At 50.0% G+C, this 20,469-nt stretch overlaps 2 protein-coding genes across 2 annotated transcripts in view; both read left to right on the top strand.

Annotated features, from left to right (window-relative positions):
* The window catches only part of LOC123992236 (phosphatidylinositol 3,4,5-trisphosphate 5-phosphatase 2A-like), a 74,684-nt gene extending 57,505 nt beyond the window's left edge, over window positions 1–17,179 (top strand). The window contains exons 17-28 of the mRNA XM_046293418.1: window positions 176–264; window positions 2,944–3,025; window positions 3,770–3,859; window positions 3,975–4,088; window positions 6,079–6,255; window positions 12,306–12,461; window positions 13,128–13,153; window positions 14,320–14,330; window positions 14,592–14,684; window positions 15,136–15,850; window positions 16,280–16,413; window positions 16,510–17,179. Coding sequence (XP_046149374.1) covers window positions 176–264; window positions 2,944–3,025; window positions 3,770–3,859; window positions 3,975–4,088; window positions 6,079–6,255; window positions 12,306–12,461; window positions 13,128–13,153; window positions 14,320–14,330; window positions 14,592–14,684; window positions 15,136–15,850; window positions 16,280–16,413; window positions 16,510–16,600 — 1,778 coding nt within the window. The 3' untranslated portion in view covers window positions 16,601–17,179. The remainder of the gene's footprint in view (window positions 1–175; window positions 265–2,943; window positions 3,026–3,769; window positions 3,860–3,974; window positions 4,089–6,078; window positions 6,256–12,305; window positions 12,462–13,127; window positions 13,154–14,319; window positions 14,331–14,591; window positions 14,685–15,135; window positions 15,851–16,279; window positions 16,414–16,509) is intronic.
* Window positions 16,691–20,465, top strand: LOC123992235 (proline-rich extensin-like protein EPR1). The gene is made up of 4 exons (XM_046293417.1): window positions 16,691–16,707; window positions 17,486–18,237; window positions 18,338–19,337; window positions 19,676–20,465. Exons 1-4 carry the CDS (start codon window positions 16,691–16,693, stop codon window positions 20,463–20,465), a joined length of 2,559 nt encoding a protein of 852 aa, XP_046149373.1.
* The last annotated feature ends 4 nt before the right edge of the window (window positions 20,466–20,469 follow it).

Below are 20,469 nucleotides of genomic sequence, written 5' to 3'. Positions count from 1 at the left end.
ACACACACACACACACACACACACACACACACACACACACACACACACACACACACACACACACACACACACACACACACACACACACACACACCTTCCCCTCATTCGCTATGCGCTCTGCTATATTCTGTGGAAGACTTTGTTGTAATGTGTGTTTGTGTATCCTCTGGTACAGCGGAGGAGGAGATATCCTACCCACCCACCTACCGGTATGAACGTGGGTCTAGGGATACATACGTGTGGCAGAAACAGAAGGCCACAGGGGTATGTACACACATACTCCCTTTTTCATTCTAAACATGTATTCCCATACCAAATCGTGTTTTCCCTATCCCGAAACCTAATCCTAACTCCATGAAGTGTCAGTCAGCAGTAGAAACCATAAAGCGTACTCCCCTGTTTGGGTAAAAGGCTGAGGGATAGACAAAGCTGTGGATGTAAGGACTGACCATCCATGATATCAACATTACAGTTGTAACCGTGTTATGAGGCTATACAGTGTTTGTTTACATTTGCATTGTTTACAAACGTTGGAATAAAACAAGTTTCTATTTTGGGTTCTGATGGGGTACGACAGTTAAAATAAGCTCATGAGGCATTTATTTTATTCTTCAAGAATCAATGGGTACATATAACAAAAAGTACAAAAGTGAATGTAGCAACTGTGAATTGCCCCTTTAAGCCTAAAATAGCATTTTAACAAATTCAGGACATAAAAAAGTCCTGACTTTTCCAAAATTGTCTTGTTTTCCTACCTTATCAGGACATTGTGGGGACTTATCAGGACATTGTGGGGACTTACCAGGTCATTGTGGGGACTTATCAGGTCATTGTGGGGACTTATCAGGTCATTGTGGGGACTTATCAGGACATTGTGGGGACTTATCAGGACATTGTGGGGACTTATCAGGACATTGTGGGGATTTATCAGGACATTGTGGGGTCTTGTCAGGACACCGTGGGGACTTAGGACATTGTGGGGACTTAGGACATTGTGGGGACTTATCAGGACATTGTGGGGACTTATCAGGACATTGTGGGGACTTATCAGGACACCATGGGAACTTATCAGGACATTGTGGGGATTTATCAGGACATTGTGCGGACTTATCAGGTCATTGTGGGGACTTAGGACATTGTGGGGATTTATCAGGACATTGTGGGGACTTATCAGGACATTGTGCGGACTTATCAGGTCATTGTGGGGACTTAGGACATTGTGGGGATTTATCAGGACATTGTGGGGACTTATCAGGACATCATGGGAACTTATCAGGACATTGTGGGGATTTATCAGGACATTGTGGGGATTTATCAGGACATTGTGGGGATTTATCAGGACATTGTGGGGTCTTGTCAGGACACCGTGGGGACTTAGGACATTGTGGGGACTTAGGACATTGTGGGGACTTATCAGGACATTGTGGGGACTTATCAGGACATTGTGGGGACTTATCAGGACATTGTGGGGATTTATCAGGACATTGTGGGGACTTATCAGGACATCATGGGAACTTATCAGGACATTGTGGGGATTTATCAGGACATTGTGGGGATTTATCAGGACACTGTAGTTCCTGATAAGGTAGGAAAACACACACAATTACATTCCGGCTCAGATGGAGAGATCTCTGTTCACTCACATATCCCCTTCTCTTCTTCCTCCCTCTCCCTCTCTCCCTCCCTCCCTCTGTCTCTCTCTCTTCCTCCCTCTTCCTCTCGCCCTACCTCCCTCTCTCCCTCCCTCTCTCCCTCCCTCCCTCCCTCCCTCTGTCTCTCTCTCTTCCTCCCGCTCCCTCTCGCCCTCCCTCTCTCCCTCCCTCCCTCTGTCTCTCTCTCTTCCTCCCTGTCTCTCTCTTCCTCTCTCCCTCCCTCTCTATCTCTCTCTCTCTCTGTGTCTCCCTCTCTCTTCCTCTCTCCCTCCCTCTCTCTCACCCTCCCTCTCTCTCTGTCTCTCTCTCCCTCCCTCTCTCCCTCCCTCTCTCTTCCTCCCTGTCTCTCTCCCTCTCGCCCTCCCTCTCGCCCTCCCTCTCTCTCTGTCTCTCTCTCCCTCCCTCTCTCTCTGTCTCTCTCTCCCTCCCTCTCTCTCTGTCTCTCTCTTCCTCCCTCTCGCCCTCCCTCTCTCTCTGTCTCTCTCTCCCTCTCTCTCTCTCTCTCTCTCTCTCTCTCTCTCTCCCTCTCTCTCTCTCTGTCTCCCTCTCTCTCTCTCTCTCTCTCTCTCTCTCTCTCTCTCTCTCTCTCTCTCTCTCTCTCCCTCTCTCTCTCTCTGTCTCCCTCTCTCTCCCACTCTCCCTCCCTCTCTCTCTTCCTCTCGCCCTCCCCCTCTCTCTGTCTCTCTCTCCCTCCCTCTCTCTCTGTCTCTCCCTCCCTCTCTCTCTTTCTCTCTCTTCCTCCCTTTCTCCCTCCCTCTCTCTCTTCCTCCCTCTCCCTCCCTCTCTACCTCCCTTTCTCTTCCTCCCTCTCCCTCCCTCTCTCCCTCCCTGTCTCTCTCCCTCCCGCTCACCCTCTCTGTCTCTCTCTTCCTCTCTCCCTCCCGCTCTCCCTCTCTGTCTCTCTCTTCCTCCCTCTCTTCCTCCCTGTCTCTCTCTTCCTCTCTCCTACTCCCTCTCTCTGCCTGTCTCTCTTTCTCCCTCCTCCTTCTCTCTTTCTCGCTCTCTCACCCTTCCCTCTCTCTCGCCTCTCTCTTTATTTCTCTCTCTCTTCCTCCCTCCCACTCTCTCTCCCACTCTCCCTCTCTGTCTCTCGCTCTTCCTTTCACTCTCACCCCTCCCTCTCCCTCCCTCCCACTCTCTCTCTTGCTCTCGCTCTCCCTCTCTCACCCCTCCCCCTCTCTCTCCCTCTCTCTCTGCCTCTCTCTCCCTCCCTGTCTCTCTCTTCCTCCCTCCCACTCTCTCTCTCTCTTTCTCCCTCCCACTCTCCCTCTCTGTCTCTCGGTCCTCTCAGATGAGGACTAACGTCCCGTCTTGGTGTGACAGGATCCTATGGAAGTCTTACCCTGAGACTCACATTGTCTGTAACTCCTATGGTGAGACCCTGCATCTTCAACAACTCTGTACATCTATTTACTGTATAGACAAGGTTTTCTAAACTCAGTCCTGTGGACCTCAAGAGGTTACATTACACATTATTACAAATATATATCTAAGAATCGGCCGGTTAATCTGTATCCGCTTTTTTTGGTCCTCCAATAATCGGTATCGGCACACACCTACACACACACACACACACACCTACACACACACACACACCTACACACACACACACACACACCTACACACACACACACACCTACACACACACACACACACACACATACACACACCTACACACACACACACACACACACACCTACACACACACACACACACCTACACACACACCTACACACACACACACACCTACACACACACACACACCTACACACACACACACACACACACACACACACACACACACACACACACACACACACACACACACACACACACACACACACACACACACACACACACACACACACACCTACACACACACACACACACCTACACACTACACAGCTGATTCAAGTAATCAACCAGTCATCAAGCTTTGATCATTTGAATCAGCTGTGTAGTCTTAGGGTAAAAAATAAAACGTGTACCCCTTAAGGGCCCGAGGACTGAGTTTGGAAAACCCTGAGCTATAACTCCTGACGTTCTGTATCAGTTGCCTCATACTCCTAGTGCCGGCGTTTAGCACATCATGTGATGAAATCATGTTTCCCTCTCAGGCTGCACAGATGACGTGGTGACCAGTGACCACTCCCCAGTGTTCGGTACGTTTGAGGTGGGGGTCACCTCGCAGTTTGTCTCCAAGAAAGGTACGGCCACTCGCTATGACAACCACATAGTTCTTTTTTTCATCAGCTCACTATAAGCCAAGGGTTTTTAACGTTGCACCTCTGCCCAACCCCCTCTTCCTGTCTCTCTCTCCAGGTCTGCCGAAGTCCTCTGAACAGGCCTATATAGAGTTTGAGAATATTGAGGCCATTGTGAAGACGGCCAGCAGAACCAAGTTCTTTATCGAGTTCTACTCTACCTGCCTGGAGGGTGAGACACACACACACACCCACACACCTACACACACACGCACACACCTACACACACACCCACACACCTACACACACACCCACACACCTACACACACACACACACACCCACACACCTACACACACACGCACACACCTACACACACACACACACCTACACCTACACACGCACACACCTACACACACCCACACACCTACACACACACGCACACACCTACACACACCCACACACCTACACACACACGCACACACCTACACACACACACACACCTACACCTACAGGCACACACCTCCACACACACCTACACCTACAGGCACACACCTACACACACACACACACCTACACCTACAGGCACACCTACACACACACACACACCTACACCTACAGGCACACCTACACACACACACACACACACCTACACCTAAAGGCACACACCTCCACACACACCTACACCTACAGGCACACACCACACACACACACACACCTACACACACACACACACACCTACACCTACAGGCACACACCTCCACACACACCTCCACACACACCACCACACACACCTCCACACACACCTCCACACACCGATACCGTTTATTGGAGGACCAAAAAAAGCAGGTACAGATTCATCGGCCGATTTTTATATATATATTTGTAATAATGACAGGAGAAGAAAGTAAAAGTGCAATATGTGCCATGTAAGAAAGCTAACATTTAAGTTCCTTGCTCAGAACATGAGAACATATGAAAGTTGATGGTTCCTTTTAACATGAGTCTTCAATATTCCCCTTTAAGAAGTTTTAGGTTGTAGTTATTATAGGAATTATAGGACTATTTCTCTCTATACCATTTGTATTTCATATACCTTTGACTATTAGATGTTCTAATAGGTACTTTAGTATTGCCAGCCTAATCTCAGGAGTTGATAGGCTTGAAGTCATAAACACTGCTGTGCTTCAAGCATTGTGAAGAGCTGCTGGCAAACGCAGGAAAGTGCTGTTTGAATGAATGCTTACGAGCCTGCTGGTACCTACCACCGCTCAGTCAGACTGCTCTATCAAATATCAAATCATAGACTTAATTATAATATAAGAAACATACAAAAGTATGAGCCTTAGTTTCCGGATTTGACCATATTAATGACCTATCATTTCGAAAACAAAACATTTATTCTTTCAGTGAAATACGGAACCGTTCTGTTATTTTATCTAACGGTTGGCATCCCTAAGTCTAAATATTGCTGTTACATTGCACAACCATCAATGTTATGCCATAATTACGTACAATTCTGGCAAATTAGTTCGCAACGAGCCAGGCGGCCCAAACTGCTGCATATACCCTGACTCTACTTGCACTGAACGCAAGAGAAGTGACACAACTTCCCTAGTTAATATTGCCTGCTAACATGAATTTATTTTAACTAAATATGTACGTTTAAAAATATATACTTGTGTATTGATTTAAAGAAAGGCATTGATGTTTATGGTTAGGTACATTAGTGCAATGACAGTGCTTTTTTCGCAAACGCGCTTGTTAAATCACACGTTTGGCAAAGTAGGCTGTGATTCGATGATAAATTAACAGGCACCACATCGATTATATGCAACGCAGGACAAGCTAGATAAACTAGTAATATCATCAACCATGTGTAGTTAGCTAGTGATTATGTTAAGATTGATTGTTTTTTATGAGATACGTTTAATGCTAGCTAGTAACTTACCTTGCCTCCTTGCTGCACTCGTATAACAGGTAGTCAGCCTGCCACGCAGTCTCCTCGTGGAGTGCAATGTAATCGGCCATAATCGGTGTCCAAAAATGCCGATTACCAATTGTTATGAAAACTTGAAATCGGCTCTAATTAATCAGCCATTCCGATTTAATCGGTCGACCTCTACTCTACTACACACACACACAAAGTTCTACTCTAGAGACTTAATTACATGTTTATTTCCACTCTCTTTCTCTCGCTCTGTCCCTCTCCCTCTCTCCGTAGAGTTTAAGAAGAGTTATGAGAATGACAGTCAAAGTAGTGACAACATCAACTTCCTGCGTGTGGGCTGGACCAATAAGCAGCTGACCACGCTGAAGCCCCTCCTCTCTGAGATAGAATATCTCCAGGACCAACACCTGCTGCTCACCGTCAAATCACTGGATGGATACGAGTCTTATGGTACCACTGTCTGTCTGTTTGTGTTCTGTCTCCAAGTGTGTGTGTGTGTGTTCTGTCTCCAAGTTTGTGTGTGTGTGTTCTGTCTCCAAGTGTGTGTGTGTGTTCTGTCTCCAAGTTTGTGTGTGTGTTCTGTCTCCAAGTTTGTGTCACATCATAGCAGCAATGCTCACATGGCAGTAGGCTACAGATGTCAAATCTTACCTTGATCACTATTTTGTTGCCTTCCTTGTTACAGCCTGGAATCAAACCAGAGTCTGTAGTGACGCCTCTAGTACTGAGATGGATTGCCTTAGACCGCTACACCACTCGGGAGCCCTATTTAATCAATGAGTAGGCAAAAAATATATATATTGCAATGTGATCTTTTGATTTTCCCTGACAGTTGGCCAGTGCCAATTTGATTTTTGATTTTTTGATTACAAAAAACCATAAGGAAGGAGTAACATTAAAGCATTAGAACATGAAGGACAAACGATACAGCATCAAGACACGTTAAAAGGTATCAGTCTTTCTGCAACAGAGCCGTCCTTATGTGTGAGGGTGCGTGATATATATTTTTTTTAAATTTTTTTTTTTACCTTTATTTTACTAGGCAAGTCAGTTAAGAACAAATTCTTATTTTCAATGACGGCCTAGGAACAGTGGGTTAACTGCCTGTTCAGGGGCAGAACGACAGATTTGTACCTTGTCAGCTCTGGGATTTGAACTTGCAACCTTTCGGTTACTAGTCCAACACTCTAACCACTAGGCTACCCTGCCCCCCATATATTAAATATATGTCATAGTTTCCTTTTTTATGATCACAATCTTGTGAAACCCGAACCCTCCAAGATCCCCCCCACAGTTCCCCAATAGCTGTCCCTCAACCATTCGAGACCCCTCCCACAGTTCCCCAATAGCTGTCCCTCAACCATTCGAGACCCCTCCCACAGTTCCCCAATAGCTGTCCCTCAACCATTCGAGACCCCTCCCACAGTTCCCCAATAGCTGTCCCTCAACCAATAGCTGTCCCTACCGAGACCCCTCCCACAGCCCCCCCCTCCGGAAGAAAAACCCCCAAAACAATTAATTCCATTCCCCATCCCCAAAAACCCCCAATGCACCAACAACCAAGAGAATAAACTAAATAGAAAAAAGTTTTTAAAAAGGAAACAGAAAACAACAATGCAACGATATATAATAATAATAATAATAATAATAATAATAATAATAATAATAATAATAATAATACATTTAAAAGGACATCAAGGACAACTGAAATCATAACAGCGATGCCAACTGTTTATGTTTGTGTGCATGGCAGTATTACATGTGTGTGTGTGTTCTTGTATGTGTTGATTTGAATGAGAGTGTGTGTATATGCATGTGTACAAACACCTGCACAGCATCAGTCTCAGGCAAACCGGCATTAGTTGTAAAAACACTGCCACTTAGTGTCATTCAAACGTACTTTTATTATGTTTTATTTTGACGTTTTTCCCCCCTTTATCTTTTGACCATCATTCTCTCTCTCACAGCAACTCTGCTCCCTCTTGTCTCCAATTCCACATACCAACCCTCAGCTTCCCTCAGCTCATCCCAACCCTCAGCTTCCCTCAGCCCATCCCAACCCTCAGCTTCCCTCAGCTCATCCAAACCCCCAGCTTCCCTCAGCTCATCCCAACCCTCAGCTTCCCTCAGCTCATCCCAACCCTCAGCTTCCCTCAGCTCATCCCAACCCTCAGCTTCCCTCAGCCCATCCCAACCCTCAGCTTCCCTCAGCTCATCCCAACCCTCAGCTTCCCTCAGCTTCCCTCAGCCCATCCCAACCCTCAGCTTCCCTCAGCCCATCCCAACCCTCAGCTTCCCTCAGCCCATCCCATCTATCTCTGCTGACCACCCACTTCGTGTTTCTACGCAACACATATCTTTCAACTATGCTATGATGTTTAACGTACAATTTCAATCTATCTAATCTAATAGAATCTACAAATTGCTTGTTGAAGATAAATACTTTTACTCTCAGTACTAGTATATTAGTAATTGACTGACCCGGTCTCTCCAGATCTCCTAACAGTACTATTTCTAGGGTCAATTTAAGATCTATCTATGCATTTTCAGCCATTCCTGAACCTGAGACCAGAAACAGGCTACCTGAGGACAATACCAAAATAAATGGTCTATTGATTCTGTATCCTCACAACAAAGTCTGCAGAGCTTTGATTATTTTATGCCCCAAATATTCAACATTCTGTTGGTGGCAAGAATTCTATATAATAATTTTAGCTGAAAAGCAGGAAGTGTTGAATCTTGCGTTGTTTTATATATCAACTCATACACCCTGTACCATACACCCTGTATCATACACCCTGTACCATACACCCTGTACCATACACCCTGTACCATACACCCTGTACCATACACCCTGTACCATACACCCTGTACCATACACCCTGTACCATGGAATACATCAAAAATCTCTTCCCAACTATTTTACAATCTGTATGGCACAGTTGTCAACATCCTGGTCCTCAAATGAAACCGGTATACTTTCTTATTTAGGCTATTTTTATTCCTTTTCCAGTTTTGATCCTTTATATTAGGCAGACAGACCAGTTCCCTACCTCCTCCTGCTGCCACTCTCCTCCTCCAGTTTTGATCCTTTATATTGGGCAGACAGACCAGTTCAAATCAAAAAATCAAATCAAATTTTATTTGTCACATACACATGGTTAGCAGATGTTAATGCGAGTGTAGAGAAATGCTTGTGCTTCTAGTTCCGACAATGCAGTAATAACCAACAAGTAATCTAACTAACAATTCCAAAACTACTGTCTTATACACAGTGTAAGGGGATAAAGAATATGTACATAAGGATATATGAATGAGTGATGGTACAGAGCAGCATACAGTAGATGGTATCGAGTACAGTATATACATATGAGATGATTGTGTAGACAAAGTAAACAAAGTGGCATAGTTAAAGTGGCTAGTGATACATGTATTACATAAGGATGCAGTCGATGATGTAGAGTACAGTATATACATATGCATATGAGATGAATAATGTAGGGTAAGTAACATTATATAAGGTAGCATTGTTTAAAGTGGCTAGTGATATATTTACATCATTTCCCATCAATTTTCATTATTAAAGTGGCTGTACTGAGTTGGGTCAGTGTCAATGACAGTGGTTGTGGTTGATGTCCATGATCATGGCCTTCCACATCAATGTTAGTTTGGTGGCGTTGTGCAGTCCTCACTACCCTCAGTTCCCTACCTCCTCCTGCTGCCACCCTCCTCCTCCAGTTTTGATCATTTATATTAGGCAGACAGACCTGTGCTGCCACCCTCCTTCCAGTTTTTCACCTCCTCCTGCTGCTACCCTCCTCCTCCAGTTTTGATCTTTATATTGGGCAGACAGACCAGTTCCCAGCTTTGATGCACCTCCAGTTTTGATCCTTTATATTGGGCAGACAGACCAGTTCGCCTCCTCCTGCTGCCATGAGTTTTGATCCTTTATATTGGGGACAGACCACACCTCCTCCTGGCCACCTGCCTCCTGGTTTGATCCTTTATATTGGGCAGACAGACCAGTTCCCTACCTCCTCCTGCTGCCACCTGTCCTCCAGGTTTGATCTTTATTGGGCAGACAGACCAGTTCCCTACCACCTCCTTCCACCTGCCTCCTCCAATCCTTTATATTCAGACCAGGCCTCCTCCAGTTTTGATCCTTTATATTGGGCAGACAGACCAGTTCCCTACCTCCTCCTGCTGCCACCTGCCTCCTCCAGGTTTGATCCTTTATATTGGGCAACAGACCAGTTCCCTACCTCCTCCTGCTGCCACCTGCCTCCTCCAGGTTTGATCCTTTATATTGATCCTCCAGGTTTGATCCTTTATATTGGGCAGACAGACCAGTTCCTACCACCTCCTGCTGCCACCTGCCTCCTCCAGGTTTGATCCTTTATATTGGGCAGACAGACCAGTTCCCTACCTCCTCCTGCTGCCACCCTCCTCCTCCAGTTTTGATCCTTTATATTGGGCAGACAGACCAGTTCCCTACCTCCTCCTGCTGCCACCCTCCTCCTCCAGTTTTGATCCTTTATATTGGGCAGACAGACCAGTTCCCTACCTCCTCCTGCTGCCACCTGCCTCCTCCAGTTTTGATCCTTTATATTGGGCAGACAGACCAGTTCCCTACCTCCTCCTGCTGCCACCTGCCTCCTCCAGGTTTGATCCTTTATATTGGGCAGACAGACCAGTTCCCTACCTCCTCCTGCTGCCACCTGCCTCCTCCAGGTTTGATCCTTTATATTGGGCAGACAGACCAGTTCCCTACCACCTCCTGCTGCCACCTCCTCCTCCAGTTTTGATCCTTTATATTGGGCAGACAGACCAGTTCCCTACCTTCCTGCTGCCACCTGCCTCCTCCAGGTTTGATCCTTTATATTGGGCAGACAGACCAGTTCCCTACCTCCTCCTGCTGCCACCTGCCTCCTCCAGTTTTGATCCTTTATATTGGGCAGACAGACCAGTTCCCTACCTCCTCCTGCTGCCACCTGCCTCCTCCAGTTTTGATCCTTTATATTGGGCAGACAGACCAGTTCCCTACCTCCTCCTGCTGCCACCTGCCTCCTCCAGGTTTGATCCTTTATATTGGGCAGACAGACCAGTTCCCTACCACCTCCTGCTGCCACCTGCCTCCTCCAGGTTTGATCCTTTATATTGGGCAGACAGACCAGTTCCCTACCTCCTCCTGCTGCCACCTGCCTCCTCCAGGTTTGATCCTTTATATTGGGCAGACAGACCAGTTCCCTACCTCCTCCTGTTGCCACCTGCCTCCTCCAGGTTTGATCCTTTATATTGGGCAGACAGACCAGTTCCCTACCTCCTCCTGCTGCCACCTGCCTCCTCCAGGTTTGATCCTTTATATTGGGCAGACAGACCAGTTCCCTACCTCCTCCTGTTGCCACCTGCCTCCTCCAGTTTGGGGCGATGCTGTAATCAATTGTTGTACTCTTGGATTGAACAGACTTTCCCGTACAATTCTGATAACTCCATGAAGGACATAACTCTACCATTACAATTTACGTTATCAATTAATAACAAAATTCCCTTTTCAAACATCTTTCCCATAAATACAGGTATTATATCAACCAGCACATTTGAGTTCAGCCATCAAAATCAAATCAAATTTATTTATATAGCCCTTCGTACATCAGCTGATATCTCAAAGTGCTGTACAGAAACCCAGCCTAAAACCCCAAACAGCAAACAATGCAGGTGTAAAAGCACGGTGGCTAGGAAAAACTCCCTAGAAGGCCAAAACCTTGTAATATTTGCTGTGCCGGGTAGAGATTATAACAGAACATGACCAAGATGTTCAAATGTTCATAAATGACCAGCATGGTCAAATAATAATAAGGCAGAACAGTTGAAACTGGAGCAGCAGCACAGTCAGGTGGACTGGGGAAAAGGAGCCATCATACTTTGAAAGGGCTCAGGTCCTCCGAGAGAGAGAAAGAAAGAGAGATACTTTGGTGGAAATAACAGAATACCAAGATGTTCAAAAGACAGAGAAACTGGAGCAGGAGCATGGCCAGGTGGATACTGGGACATGGTGGGCCCAGGCCAGTTGAAACTGGAGCAGCAGCATGGCCAGGTGGACTGGGGACAGCAAGGAGTCAAAGACAGATCAGGTCCTTTGAAAAAGACAGGATACAGATTTGAAAAACTGCAGCACTGGAGGCTGAGACAGGAGGGGTCAGGAGACACTTGCCCCAAAAGACAGGGCCAAACAGGAAGGATAACCCCACCCACTTTGAAAAAGCCCCCACACCACTAGAGGGAAATCTTCAACCACCAACTTACCATCCTGAGACAAGGCCGAGTATAGCCCACAAAGATCTCCATTATATCTGTTGTAATATTTGTTCAGCTCTGCAAGGCTTGTTTGAAAAAGTATTTATCGCTTTTCATGTATTTATTTTTGCCAAAAGCCGTCTATTTTCTGCTAACGAAACCCTGGTGTGTTATACTAATGGTGTGTGTGTGTTTCTTCCCCTCAGGAGAGTGTGTGTTGGCTCTGAAGTCCATGATAGGCAGCACGGCACAGCAGTTCCATACCTACCTGTCCCACAGAGGGGAGGAGACGGGCAACATCAGAGGTTCTATGAGGGTCCGCGTGCCAGCAGAGAGGATGGGCACCAGGGAGAGGCTCTATGGTAACACTCTGTGTGTGTCTCTGTGTGTGCCTCTGTGTGTGTGTCTCTGTCTGGCTGTGTGTGTCTCTGTGTGTGTCTCTGTGTGTGTCTCTGTGTGTCTCTGTGTGTGTGTCTGTGTGTCTCTGTGTGTGTCTCTGTGTGTGTGTCTCTGTCTGGCTGTGTGTGTCTCTGTGTGTGTCTCTGTGTGTGTCTCTGTGTGTCTCTGTGTGTGTGTCTGTGTGTCTCTGTGTGTGTGTCTCTGTCTGGCTGTGTGTGTCCCTGTGTGTGTGTCTGTGTGTCTCTGTGTGTGTGTCTCTGTCTGGCTGTGTGTCTCTGTGTGTCTCTGTGTGTGTGTCTCTGTGTGTGTGTGTCTGTGTGCGTCTGTGTGTGTGTGTCTGTGTGTCTCTGTCTGTGTGTATCTGTGTGTCTCTGTGTGTGTCTCTGTGTGTGTGTCTCTGTGTGTGTGTCTCTGTGTCTGTGTGTGTCTCTGTGTGTCTCTGTCTCTCTGTGTGTGTCTCTGTGTGTGTCACTGTCTGTGTGTCTTTGTGTGTGTCTCTGTGTGTCTCTGTCTCTCTGTGTGTGTCACTGGCTGTGTGTCTTTGTGTGTGTCTTTGTGTGTGTCTCTGTGTGTGTCTTAGTGTGTCACTGTGTCACTGTGTGATTGGTTGATTGATGTGTGTCCTGTAGAGTGGATCAGTGTGGATAAAGACACTGTGGAGGACCCATGAAGGCAGATCCACTTGCCCCCCGACAGGACACGACTCCCTAACCACGTCAAGTGAGTAACCCCCCATTGAACTCCCATTCCTAACCACACTGTGGAGTGAAACCATGAACTCATTCCTAACAACACTGTGGAGTGAAACCATGAACTCATTCCTAACCACACTGTGGAGTGAAACCATGAACTCATTCCTAACCACACTGTGGAGTGAAACCATGAACTCATTCCTAACCACACTGTGGAGTGAAACCATGAACTCATTCCTAACCACACTGTGGAGTGAAACCATGAACTCATTCCTAACCACACTGTGGAGTGAAACCATGAACTCATTCCTAACAACACTGTGGAGTGAAACCATGAACTCATTCCTAACCACACTGTGGAGTGAAACCATGAACTCATTCCTAACCACACTGTGGAGTGAAACCATGAACTCATTCCTAACCACACTGTGGAGTGAAACCATGAACTCATTCCTAACCACACTGTGGAGTGAAACCATGAACTCATTCCTAACCACACTGTGGAGTGAAACCATGAACTCATTCCTAACCACACTGTGGAGTGAAACCATGAACTCATTCCTAACCACACTGTGGAGTGAAACCATGAACTCATTCCTAACCACACTGTGGAGTGAAACCATGAACTCATTCCTAACAACACTGTGGAGTGAAACCATGAACTCATTCCTAACCACACTGTGGAGTGAAACCATGAACTCATTCCTAACAACACTGTGGAGTGAAACCATGAACTCATTCCTAACAACACTGTGGAGTGAAACCATGAACTCATTCCTAACAACACTGTGGAGTGAAACCATGAACTCATTCCTAACAACACTGTGGAGTGAAACCATGAACTCATTCCTAACCACACTGTGGAGTGAAACCATGAACTCATTCCTAACCACACTGTGGAGTGAAACCATGAACTCATTCCTAACCACACTGTGGAGTGAAACCATGAACTCATTCCTAACCACACTGTGGAGTGAAACCATGAACTCATTCCTAACACACTGTGGAGTGAACCCATGAATGTTTTTAGTGTGTTCCATAGCATGTTCCTTGTGTGTTCTTAGCATGTTCTTGGTGTGTTCTTAGCGTGTTCTTAGTGTGTTCTTAGCATGTTCTTGTGTGTTCTTAGCATGTTCTTGTGTGTTCTTAGCATGTTCTTAGTGTGTTCTTAGCATGTTTTTGTGTGTTCTTAGCATGTTCTTAGTGTGTTCTTAGCATGTTCTTTGTGTGTTCTTAGCGTGTTCTTAGTTGTTCTTAGCATGTTCTTAGTGTGTTCTTAGCATGTTCTTTGTGTGTTCTTAGCATGTTCTTAGTGTGTTCTTAGCATGTTCTTTGTGTGTTCTTAGCATGTTCTTAGTGTGTTCTTATCATGTTCTTAGTGGGTTCCTCTGTGTCTTGCAGGCCGTCTTTGACACGCAAAGACGTGGGGGCGGAGCTTGGAAAGGTGAGCGAGGAAGTGGAGAGGAGCACCAAGGAGGAGGGGACTGCAGCCAGGTAACACACACCACACCACACCACACACACACACACACACACACACACACACCACACACACACACACACACACACACACACACACACACACACACACACACACACCACACACACACACACACCACACACACACACACACACACACACACACACACACACACACACACACACACACACACACACACACACACACACACACACCACACCACGCACACCACACCACACACACACATAAACACAATCTCAAGCTCACATTTAAACAAACAAACACACACACTCTCACACTCTCACACACACACACACACCCACACACACATAAACACCATCTCAAACTCACATTTAAACAAACACACACACTCTCACATTTACACTCACACTCACACTCAAATTTACACATACACACGCACACTCTTCACAAACACACCTAGGGCTCATGCTGTGTGTGTTCCAGGGCTAAGCAGGATTCTGCAGAGGGAGACCCCTCCACCTGTAAAAACAACAGCTACAATAACCCCGCCTACTACATCCTGGAGGGCGTTCCTAACCAATCAGCTGCCTCCCTGTCCTCAGAGCTCCTTCCCACCTCCTGCTCCCCCCCGGCCGGTAAAGCACTCCCGCCTGGAGGGGGCAGAGGAATGCCCCCTTCAGGGTCATCCCAACCCCGCAGGCACAACTCGGCTGGGCACCCTGTCCGGCCCATCAGTGAGGAAGGGTCCCAAGAGGATGATGGGAGTGTGGGGGTGGGGTCAGGGGGAGGTGCAGCCCATGGGGGAGGAGTGGGAGGCACGCTGAACCGTCCTCCTCCTGACTTCCCCCCTTCCCCCCTCCCTAAAGGAGTACTGGAGATGGCCAACACCTCCTTCTCCAAACCCCGCCCCCTGTACCCCGACCTGGCCGAGGTGAAGATCCCCACAGCCAATCCTAGTCCTGCCTTTGTCCTGGGGGAGGGCTTTAGGAGGGGAGCGGGAGGGGCCGGGGGGCTGGACGACCAATCGTGTTCGGTGCTGCAAATGGCTAGGACACTGAGTGAGAGCGAGTACCCCCCTCCTCCCCGTGCCCCCTCTGCACACCCGCACCTCAGAGGCCAGGGGTTGGGGGACGCCTGTCGCACCTTCCCTCCCCGAGCCCCCATCACAGAGAGTATCGCTGAAGACCTACCAGAGGAGGTGTGTGGGTGTGGGTGTGTATGTCTGTGTGTGTGTGTGTGTGTGTTGTGGGTGGATGTGTGTGTATGGGTGTGTGTGTGGGTGGATGTATGGGTGTGTGTGTGTGTGTAGGTGGATGTGTGTGTGTGGGTGGGTGTGTGTGGGTGGTGGGTGGATGGGTGTGTGGGTGGATGTGTGTGTATGAGTGTGTGTGTGTGTGTGTGTGGGGGGGGGGGGGTGTGTGTGTGTGTGTGTGTGTGTGTGTGTGTGTGTGTGTGTGTGTGTGTGTGTGTGTGTGTGTGTGTGTGTGTGTGTGTGTGTGTGTGTGTGTGTGTGTGTGTGTGTGTGTGTGTGTGTGTGTGTGTGGATGTGTGTGGACTATGAATAAAACATAAAGAGAAGTGCTCATGTTGGTCATAGGTTGTTATTTTGACGTGTGTGTGTGTGTAGGCGCTGTGGGGAAGCAGTAGCTCGTCTCTGTCTGTGGGAGAGTCGTCTGTGGGAGAGTGGCTACAGAGTCTGGGCCTGGAGCGCTATGAGGAGGGGCTGCTACACAACGGCTGGGACGACCTGGAGTTCCTCAGGTACACGCTCCCTCTTCCAATCAGATAATATGTCCCTTATAAAACATCAAACATGTCACTTCATGAATCTCACCCAATCATGTTCTTCCTTCTCAGTGACATCACAGAGGAGGACTTGGAGGAGGCGGGCGTTCTAGATCCCTCCCATAAAAGGATTCTGCTGGAGAGCCTGAGACAGCAGAAGTGAGCTGAACCGCTCTGAACCGGTCTGAACCGATCCATACTGGGCCATGCTGGCCCAAACGCAGCTGAACCTAGCCTAGAGACGTGCTAATCCATGCCAGACTGTGCCTTGTGAGAGAAATTGCACTCCCTCCATTATACTTTTTGTTGACAAACTGATTTATCAAACGTCCCTTTTAAAATTGTTTATGTATTGTGTTGAGTGTACATTTCTATGTTATTATAACTGCAGCTGTTGTGTTAGCCAGCTTTATTTAAACATTTCAGTCCTTTGTTAAGCATCACATGGTCCTCTTCCCTGCTACCCCCTAACAGACCCCTGTCCAACACCCCCGACCTTCCTAACAGACCCCTGTCCAACACCCCCCACCCTCCTAACAGACCCCTGTCCAACACCCCCCACCCTCCTAACAGACCCCTGTCTAACACCCCCACCCTCCTAACAGACCCCTGTCCAACACCCCCACCCTCCTAACAGACCCCTGTCCAACACCCCCACCCTCCTAACAGACCCCTGTCCAACACCCTCCACACCCTCCTAACAGACCCCTGTCCCAGCACTCAGCGCCGCCCTATCAGACCCCCACCCTCCTAACAGACCCCTATCCCAGCACTCCACACCCCTAACAGACCCCTGTCCCAGCACTCCAGCGCCCCCTATCAGACCCCCCAACACCCCCCTAATTCCCCAGCACTCCACACCCCTAACAGAACCCTATCCCAGCACTCCACGCCCCCTAACAGACCCCTACCCCAACACTCCACGCCCCCTAACAGACCCCCCAACACCCCAACAGACCCCTATCCCAACACCCCCCTAACAGACCCCTACCCCAGCACTCCACACCCCCTAACAGAACCCTACCCCAGCACTCCACGCCCCTAACAGACCCCTATCCCAGCACTCCACGCCCCCTAACAGACCCCTACCCCAACACTCCACGCCCCCTAACAGACCCCTACCCCAACACTCCACGCCCCCTAACAGACCCCTATCCCAGCACTCCACGCCCCCTAACAGACCCCTATCCCAGCACTCCACGCCCCCTAACAGACCCCTACCCCAACACTCCACGCCCCCTAACAGACCCCTACCCCAACACTCCACGCCCCTAACAGACCCCTATCCCAACACTCCACGCCCCCTAACAGACCCCTCCACACCCCAACAGACCCCTATCCCGCACTCCCCCCCTAACAGACCCCTACCCCAACACTCCACGCCCCCTAACAGACCCCTACCCCAACACTCCACGCCCCCTAACAGACCCCTATCCCAGCACTCCACGCCCCCTAACAGACCCCTATCCCAGCACTCCACGCCCCCTAACAGACCCCTATCCCAGCACTCCACGCCCCCTAACAGACCCCTATCCCAGCACTCCACGCCCCCTAACAGACCCCTATCCCAGCACTCCACGCCCCCTAACAGACCCTATCCCAGCACTCCACGCCCCCTAACAGACCCCTATCCCAGCACTCCACGCCCCCTAACAGACCCCTATCCCAGCACTCCACGCCCCCTAACAGACCCCTATCCCAGCACTCCACGCCCCCTAACAGACCCCTATCCCAGCACTCCACGCCCCCTAACAGACCCCTATCCCAGCACTCCACGCCCCCTAACAGACCCCTATCCCAGCACTAACAGACCCCTATCCCGCCCCTAACAGACCCCTATCCCAGCACTCCACGCCCCCTAACAGACCCCTATATCCCAACACTCCACGCCCCCTAACAGACCCCTATCCCACGCCCCCTAACAGACCCCTATCCCAGCACTCCACGCCCCCTAACAGACCCCTATCCCAACACTCCACGCCCCCTAACAGACCCCTATCCCAACACTCCACGCCCCCTAACAGACCCCTATCCCAGCACTCCACGCCCCCTAACAGACCCCTATCCCAGCACTCCACGCCCCCTAACAGACCCCTATCCCAGCACTCCACGCCCCCTAACAGACCCCTATCCCCTCCACGCCCCCTAACAGACCCCTATCCCAGCACTCCACGCCCCCTAACAGACCCCTATCCCAGCACTCCACGCCCCCTAACAGACCCCTATCCCAGCACTCCACGCCCCCTAACAGACCCCTATCCCAGCACTCCACGCCCCCTAACAGACCCCTATCCCAGCACTCCACGCCCCCTAACAGACCCCTATCCCAGCACTCCACGCCCCCTAACAGACCCCTATCCCAGCACTCCACGCCCCCCTAACAGACCCCTATCCCAGCACTCCACGCCCCCTAACAGACCCCTATCCCAGCACTCCACGCCCCCTAACAGACCCCTATCCCAGCACTCCACGCCCCCTAACAGACCCCTATCCCAGCACTCCACGCCCCCTAACAGACCCCTATCCCAGCACTCCACGCCCCCTAACAGACCCCTATCCCAGCACTCCACGCCCCCTAACAGACCCCTATCCCAGCACTCCACGCCCCCTAACAGACCCCTATCCCAGCACTCCACGCCCCCTAACAGACCCCTATCCCAGCACTCCACGCCCCCTAACAGACCCCTATCCCAGCACTCCACGCCCCCTAACAGACCCCTATCCCAGCACTCCACGCCCCCTAACAGACCCCTATCCCAGCACTCCACGCCCCCTAACAGACCCCTATCCCAGCACTCCACGCCCCCTAACAGACCCCTATCCCCTATCCCAGCACCCTATCCGCCCCCTAACAGACCCCTATCCCAGCACTCCACGCCCCCTAACAGACCCCTATCCCAGCACGCCCCCTAACAGACCCCTATCCCAGCACCCCTAACAGACCCCTATCCCAGCACTCCACGCCCCCTAACAGACCCCTATCCCAGCACTCCACGCCCCCTAACAGACTCCTACCCCAACACTCCACGCCCCCTAACAGACCCCTATCCCAGCACTCCCACACTCCCCCTAACAGACCCCTATCCCAGCACTCCACGCCCCCTAACAGACCCCTATCCCAGCACTCCACGCCCCCTAACAGACCCCTATCCCAGCACTCCACGCCCCCTAACAGACCCCTATCCCAGCACTCCACCCCCTAACAGACCCCTATCCCAGCACTCCCGCCCCCTAACAGACCCCTATCCCAGCACTCCACGCCCCCTAACAGACCCCTATCCCAGCACTCCACGCCCCCTAACAGACCCCTATCCCAACACTCCACGCCCCCCAGACCCACTCCCCACTATCCCCCCCTAACAGACCCCTATCCCAGCACTCCACGCCCCCTAACAGACCCCTATCCCAGCACTAACAGACCCCTATCCCAGCACTCCACGCCCCCTAACAGACCCCTATCCCAGCACTCCACGCCCCCTAACAGACCCCTATCCCAGCACTCCACGCCCCCTAACAGACCCCTATCCCAGCACTCCACGCCCCCTAACAGACCCCTATCCCAGCACTCCACGCCCCCTAACAGACCCCTATCCCAGCACTCCACGCCCCCTAACAGACCCCTATCCCAGCACTCCACGCCCCCTAACAGACCCCTATCCCAGCACTCCACGCCCCCTAACAGACCCCTATCCCAGCACTCCACGCCCCCTAACAGACCCCTATCCCAGCACTCCACGCCCCTAACAGACCCCTATCCCAGCACTCCACGCCCCCTAACAGACCCCTATCCCAGCACTCCACGCCCCCTAACAGACCCCTATCCCAGCACTCCACGCCCCCTAACAGACCCCTATCCCAGCACTCCACGCCCCCTAACAGACCCCTATCCCAGCACTCCACGCCCCCTAACAGACCCCTATCCCAGCACTCCACGCCCCCTAACAGACCCCTATCCCAGCACTCCACGCCCCCTAACAGACCCCTACAGACCCCTACAGACCCCTATCCCAGCACTCCACGCCCCCTAACAGA

The sequence above is a fragment of the Oncorhynchus gorbuscha genome, linkage group LG13 (assembly GCF_021184085.1).
Source record: "Oncorhynchus gorbuscha isolate QuinsamMale2020 ecotype Even-year linkage group LG13, OgorEven_v1.0, whole genome shotgun sequence".
Taxonomy (NCBI): Eukaryota; Metazoa; Chordata; class Actinopteri; order Salmoniformes; family Salmonidae; genus Oncorhynchus; species Oncorhynchus gorbuscha.
Note: the sequence above shows the minus strand (reverse complement) of the source record. Positions and strands in the feature narration are given on the sequence as shown.

Coding starts and splice junctions, on each gene's coding strand:
- LOC123992235 (XM_046293417.1), top strand. Junction 18,238..18,337: donor CCTAACAGACCCCTATCCCA/GCACTAACAGAC, acceptor GCCCCCTAACAG/ACCCCTATCCCACGCCCCCT. Junction 19,338..19,675: donor CCTAACAGACCCCTATCCCA/GCACGCCCCCTA, acceptor GCCCCCTAACAG/ACCCCTATCCCAGCACTCCA.